Genomic DNA, 7,453 nt, shown 5'->3' on the forward strand with positions numbered 1-7,453 from the left:
TCCTTGCGTCCTCTGAATGTCCATCACTATTGCTTCCTTTCTTACAATTCACAAGAATAAATGCAACTAATTGTCTAGCATTTATATTTCATCGGGAGGGACGCTTGCTCTATGTTTCTCTGAAACTACAACATTTAGTGAAATCGTTTATTTAAATGATTTCCCCTTTAGGCTACTTGACTCTGAAAGTATTTTATTTTTGCATGAATGAAGTTACTATAAATCTGTTTAACAGGAATCTTTCTCTTTATTGTTCCGGGAAAGTAACCCTAAAATGTCTGAATTGTTTGATTTTTGTTATAGTCTCACAAGTTCATTCTTATTATACTGTTAGCACTTTTCAGGGCTACCAATGTTTACAATGTTCTGAAATATGGTGAGATAGAATATAGATTATTCACTTGAGACATGTTGTAATTCAGCTTTTTCTGTTGTCTTAGGTTTTTTTTTTATGTGTTTTTCTAATACAGATGACATTATAATCCTCAAAAATATAGAAAGCCCAAAAACTGAACCAAAAAAGAATGGGACACAGAACCGTAAAAAAAGGAGCGTGATTTCAAGATGCCGATCAAATGGTCATAGGCAGTACCATCAGAGAGGTAAAGTATACTAAAAATCAAACATTGTAAAGAATCTGAAATATTTGTAAATAACTAGGTAAGCAAATTTGCAAACTTGGAATGTATTCTGACGTTGCATTATGTTGTAGTTTTATTTTTCTTGGAAATGTAGGCATTATAGGGTTGGTAAGAATTTATGCCATGACCAATGAAAACAATTTTTAAAATTTATATGTGTTTCTTCCATAAGGGCGAGAAGGAGGAGAATGATAAATGTTCTATACATATTCACAGACCTGCCTGGTTGGTCCAGTTCCACCTTTAGGAGGCAATACAGGAGGGATAAGAGCATGGTTAATAATCTGGGCACCATGGCACCCACATTTTGAAAAGACAAATGCCCTGTGGCAAAGTATAGAACATGAAGAAAGCCTTTTTGTATTTCTAACCCCATTGATCAGTGCAGTCTGCATATTTTATTTTATTTTTATTTATTTTAAAGATTTTATTTATTTATTCATGAGAGACACAGGGAGAGAGGTAGAGACATAGGCAGAGGGAGAAGCAGGCTCCATGCAGAGAGCCCGGTGCAGGACTCAAACCCAGTACTCTGGGACCATGACTGGAGCCGAAGGCAGATGCTCAACCACTGAGCCACCCAGGTGCCCCAGTCTGTATATATTAATAAAAATGTGCTGCTGACTGCTTTTGTAGAGAAGTCTTTTCAGCAAGGAGATCTGGAATCATCTTGACAGGTTGTGTACTACTCCAAGCCCCTGCCAGTTGCCCACCCAGTTTCATGATAGTCCTTGTTTGAACCCTTCAGTGGTTTAGCAGGTTCTGAGAAAAGGAGGGATTGTGGTTATTAGAGGAACAAAGCCGCTGAGAATGGTGAGGTTGCCCATTCTCATGTTTCTTTTTTTTTAATTTAAGAGAGAGAGGAGGGGAGAGTGCACACAGGGAGGAGCAGAGGGAGAGGGGCAAGCAGATGCTGTGCTGAGCACAGAGCCCGGTGTAAGTCTTAAGCCAACAACCCTGAGATCATGTCCTGAGCCAAAACCAACAGTCAGATGCTTAACCAATTGAGCCACCCAGGTGCCCCATCTCACTCTCATGTTTCTAACTGAACATAAAATTGATCTTTGTGAGCCTTTTGGTGATCCATCTTCTTTGTTCCTTAAACTATCTTTACACCCAAAGCAAAGCAGACAACGGAGGCAAATATTCACATGATTAATGCAAAGCAGTTTTTCTCCATCTCTTCTTTTTCTAGTAGATGGATGATATGCCCCAACTTTGTTGGCATATGAAAACAAATCTGAGGTATTGTATACAGAGAAGACTACTATATTAAGGTGTGCAAATAGAAACGGTATGGCAAAGACTTTCCCAGAATTCAGTGAGACTCTCGGATGACGTAAGACTAATGAAATGTCAAGTTTTGCAAAACCCAGTGCATAGCTTTAAAACAGTGAGATCACAGATAACACTTCTGAAAGATATGTTGAATTTACTGACTGAAAATACAGAAAATAATTATTTTTCAAAGGATTCTCAAGATTCAGAAAGAACACTGAGGAAGAAAATCCTGATAAAAACCCATACCCAAAATCTTCTGGATTCAAGTGTGGACAAAGCACTTTAAACAAGCAGCCTGTAAATGAGCAGGTAAATAAACACTGAGAATTAACCAATATAAAAGATTTTAAATTTAATATAATTCTTAATATTAAGGATTATTTTAAATTCCATTGAGAGCAGAGATTGCTTCTTAGTATTCCCTCCTGGTGCCTTGAACACAATACAAATCCAATATTTTTCATTGATTTTTTTCCTCCTCTGTAACTGTTTTAATAAACATTTAATTTTGGCTATTTTTGATTATTGCTAGAAATTTTGAGTTTTTAAAATGCCAAAATAAATTCTTAGTTTTGTGGTTTGTTTTGTATGATCATTCTCATTTCTGCCCTCATATAGAGTCTTTGATCTTAAGGTATAGTATAAAACACTTTTAGTACCTTTGTGAATGAATTGTAAAAAACAAGTCAGATGATATACGATATGAAATATACCCTGAGTCCAATGGATGGGACATACTACCCTGTAGAAACCCATCACCTCTAAGTTTGTATAAATAAGCCAGCCACTGGACAGGAATTTGAGAGGTACTCCTATTCAGATTCAAAAGCTAACACTGATGCTACTGTTTTAGCTGGGCCTATAAACTGATTCTTCTGAAGGTATTATGTGGTTATTTAGTAAAAAAAAAAAAAAATGGTGGTTCTGGGAACTTAAGCCATTTTTGCCAAATTATATAAATAAATCTTGTTTTTTTTTGGAGGGGAACATGTTGCATTTTCAAATAGAGGATTAATTTAAGTTGATTTAGTAAATATTGTCTACTTTGCACAAGTACTATGCAAGGTACTAGCCAGTCCTGCTTCAAATATTATCTGTGGTGATAGGAGAGAAAGATAAGAAAAAAATTTAGTGCTAGGCCAGTTGCAATACATGCTTTAATAAGGTATACATTATATATTGTGAGGATGCAGTGATTCATTCTGACTGGGAAGACTTGAGAAAGTTTAACAGGTAACATTATTTATTTATTTATTTACTTACTTACTTACTTAAATTTTTTAGAGGGAGGGAGAGAGAGAGAGAGAGAGAGAGAGGAGAGAGAGAGAGAGAATCTTATGCAGGCTCCATGTGCGTTGTGGAGCCTGATGCAGAGCCAGATGTGAGGCTCTGTCTCATGACCTGAGCTGAAATCAAGTTGGATGCTTAATCGGCTAAGCAACCCAGGTACCCCTAACAGGTGACAATCTGTAGGGTGAGGAGGTTTTTCATAAAGTTTGGAAAGAAAGACATGAGCTTACATCTTCCACAGTCTGAGATGCATAAATGAGCTGAGAATTATTGTAAAACAGTATTTACTTCTTTTTTTTAAGACTTTAATTCCAGTACAGCTAACATGTAGTGTTATATTAGTTTCAAGTGTACAATATAGTGATGGAACAATTCTTAGATTTTCAAATTTAAAGCACCTTTTTGTCTCTCATACTTTTAAGACTGTCATTATAGCAGAAAACACCAGAAAAAAAAATACTCTGTGGCAAAGAAATATGTCAAAATTTAAGCATAATTACTTTGCTGATAAATTGAGTAACAATTATAGTTTTCAATCCTGTTTTGAAATTCTAATAAGCTAGTTTTATACTGTACAAGATTTAGTCTTAATATCAAGTGTATATATTTAGCACAATCTTTTTGATAGTTTTTATGGTTTATAAGAAAACTTAATAAGCATTTCATTCTTTTAAAGGTAGAAATATGTCATATCTGAGTTGATGAAACTATTTCTTATATAAACATTTGTAAAAATACTACAAGCTCCTTGGGAAGGGTACTTGGATGCATATGGGTCTTTAGGAGATGGGTCTCAATCCTTTCTGCTGACTCATTATGCTCCCAACACTAATCACTTAGAAAAGAGGTACATGTGCATTCCACCCAACCTTCTCATTTATATTTTATGGTAGAAAGGCTGGAGAGTGACTATGGCTTTGTGCTTTAACAAAGCAACAAATTTGTCATATTTTCCATTTCACTAAAGTGTTTTTTTTTTAAAGTGAGTACTATTTTTAAAAAAGATTTATTTATTTTGAGAGAGAGAGAGAGAGAGAGATTGCACAAACGGGAAGGACGGAGGGAGAAGGAGAGAGAATCTCAAGCAGACTCTGCACTGAGCATGGAGCCTGACTCACAACCATGAGAACACCACCTGAGCTGAACCAAGAATCAGATACTTAACTGACTGTGCCATCCACGTGCCCCCATTTTACTAAAGTTTTATGTGAATAATATTCTTTATACCAGTGCATCTGTGCCCTTTAACAGTTCCTTCCAGCTTCTGCTAGCGTTATATTAGAAAGTCACAATGGCAGGTCTCAGGGATGTTTTATTTGCCAGGCAATATTTACTAGTGGAAAGCTTGATTTCACAGCATGGTCCATATGGATTTATCCTCTTGTATTTATATAACATCATAGAGATTTGTCAAAGTTTTCATCACTTCCATTTGACTAATTCACTCTACTGCCCTTTTGGTTTTTTTTTAATATTTTTTTCTTTATTTATTTATGATAGTCACACAGAGAATGAGAGAGAGAGGGAGAGACACAGGCAGAGGGAGAAGCAGGCTCCATGCACCGGGAGCCCGACGTGGGATTCAATCCCGGGTCTCCAGGATCGCGCCCTGGGCCAAAGGCAGGCGCCAAACTGCTGCGCCACCCAGGGATCCCTCTACTGCCCTTTTGTTTTAAAAATTGAAAAGGTAGAAAGGCTGAATTGTTACCAGGTCAATTTATTTATTGAACAGTATTAAGCCAACTTTTTGCTTTCTTTATTGCTATCTTTCCCCTCACATATTTGTCTTTCTTTCTAGAATTAAGTATTTTTTTTATTTTTTATTTTTATTTATTTATGATAGTCACACAGAGAGAGAGAGAGAGGCAGAGACACAGGCAGAGGGAGAAGCAGGCTCCATGCACCGGAAGCCCAACGTGGGATTCGATCCCGGATCTCCAGGATCGCGCCCTGGGCCAAAGGCAGGCGCTAAACCACTGCGCTACCCAGGGATCCCTAGAATTAAGTATTAATGCATAATTAAGAGATAGTTTCTTTTTAATGATATGAAACAGGTGAAGAATTGTATGGTTTTGAATACTTTCCTTTGGTTCTAGGATTTGTACTGCAAAATATTAAATATTCTTTCTCTCCTCAACTATAAAGTCATAGAATCTATTGTCTTTTAGGTAAAACACCTTGGAATATATTCAAATTTGCAAAGCAACAAATTTTCTATATTTAAAAGATTTTATTAAAGTTTTATATGCATGATATTCTTTGTGCCAATGACCTGAAATATCAGAGCATTCTCTACAAATTAGTTCTGAAAACTGTTTAGTCTATAAAAGTAGGGGCAATGAAATTCTAAAAAAAAAAAAAATTTGTGCATAGAAATGGCTTTGACAAAATATCATTCATTACATTTGTTTTGCCAAATTGTGGTTCTTTGCAGGAGAAGTTAAGTGACAATTCTAAGTCCCAAACAGAAACGAGTGGAAGCCAGTCAGAGGGGAACCAGCATCAATCAGAAGAATCTCAAGGCCAATCATCAGAAAGTCGACACCATTCAGAGAGTTCTCATGGCCAGTCTGAGAGTTCTAGTAGCCAGTTGGAGAGTTTTTGTGGCCAGTCGGAGAGTTCTCGTGGCCAGTCAGAAAGATCTCGTGGCCAGTCAGAGAGTTCTCATGGCCAGTCGGAGAGATCTCATGACCAGTCTGAGAGATTTCGAAGCCGGTCTGAGAGATCTCAAAGCCAGTCTGAGAGTTCTAGTAGCCGGTCTGAGAGATATTGCGGTCAACTCGAGAGACCTCGTAATCAACCTGAGGAATTTCATGGCCAATCTGAGAGATCTTGTGGCCAACCAGAAAGGTCTCGTGGCCATCCAGAGAGATTTCGTGCCCCAACAAAAAGATCTTATGACCCAACAAAAAGATCTCATGGTCAATTAAAGAGAGCTCATGGCCGGTCAGAGAAATCTCATGCCCAAACAGAAAGATCCCATGGCTACAAAGAAAGATCCCATAGCCAATTAGAGAGATTTCATGGCCACTCAGAGACATCTCATAGCCTATTAGACAGATCTCATGGCTGCACAAAAAGATCTCCTAGACTATTAGAGAGATCTCGTGGCCTCACTGAGAGATCTCATAGACGATTAGAGAGATCTCATGGCTACAGAGAAAGATCTCATGGCCAATTAGAGAGATCTCATGGCCACAGAGAGAGACCTCATAGCCCATTAGAGAGATCTCATGGTTACACTGAGAGATCTCCTAGCCGATTAAAGAGATCTCATGGCTGCTTTGAGAGATCTCCTAGCTGGTTAGAGAGATCTCATGGTTACACTGAGAGATCTCCTAGCCGATTAGAGAGATCTCATGGTTACACTGAGAGATCTCCTAGCCGATTAGAGAGATCTCATGGTTACACTGAGAGATCTCCTAGCCGATTAGAGAGATCTCATGGTTACACTGAGAGATCTCCTAGCCGATTAGAGAGATCTCATGGTTACACTGAGAGATCTCCTAGCCGATTAGAGAGATCTCATGGTTACACTGAGAGATCTCCTAGCCGATTAGAGAGATCTCATGGTTACACTGAGAGATCTCCTAGCCGATTAGAGAGATCTCATGGTTACACTGAGAGATCTCGTGGCCACACAGAGAGATCTCATAGCCAACTAGAGAGATCTTGTGGTTACACTGAGAGGTCTCTTAGGCAATTAGAGAGATCTCATGGTTACACTGAGAGGTTTTATGGTCACTCAGACAGATGTCATAATAACTCAGAGAGATTTAATGATTATTCAAAGAGATCTCCTATCCTATCAGGGAGATCTCATGTCTCATCAGAGAGATTGCATGTCCCATCAGAAAGATCGCATATCCTATCAGGGAGATCTCATGTTCCATTAGAGAGATCTCATGTCTCATCAGAGAGATCTCATCTCCTATCAGGGAGATCTCATGGCCAATCAGGAAGATATCGAAGACATTCACCAGTAGAAAGATTCAAAAGATCACCCAAAATTGAGTCTGAATATGACAGGTAAAAACATAATAAATACTTATTAGTATTAGTATGATGTGTTATTAGTATTATATTATTATTATATTATATTATTATTAATGTGTTGAATAATGTGGAAATGTAAGGGCATCTTCCTTTATATATCTATATTTTAGTGGCTAACTATGTTTTTGTAACAGACATTGTATTGGGACTAAGATATTGATAGAATGGAGGCAACATATACATGG

The 7,453-nt window shown here is 37.6% G+C and overlaps 1 protein-coding gene across 1 annotated transcript; it reads left to right on the forward strand.

The window, feature by feature from the left end:
• The first annotated feature begins 575 nt into the window (after nt 1–575).
• On the forward strand, nt 576–6,436 carry LUZP4 (leucine zipper protein 4). The gene is given in 3 exon segments (XM_055338089.1): nt 576–602; nt 5,647–6,280; nt 6,315–6,436. Coding segments are annotated over 3 exon segments (783 nt in total).
• The last annotated feature ends 1,017 nt before the right edge of the window (nt 6,437–7,453 follow it).

This window comes from Nyctereutes procyonoides, unplaced genomic scaffold (genome assembly GCF_905146905.1).
Source record: "Nyctereutes procyonoides isolate TBG_1078 unplaced genomic scaffold, NYPRO_anot_genome, whole genome shotgun sequence".
NCBI classification, from domain to species: domain Eukaryota; kingdom Metazoa; phylum Chordata; class Mammalia; order Carnivora; family Canidae; genus Nyctereutes; species Nyctereutes procyonoides.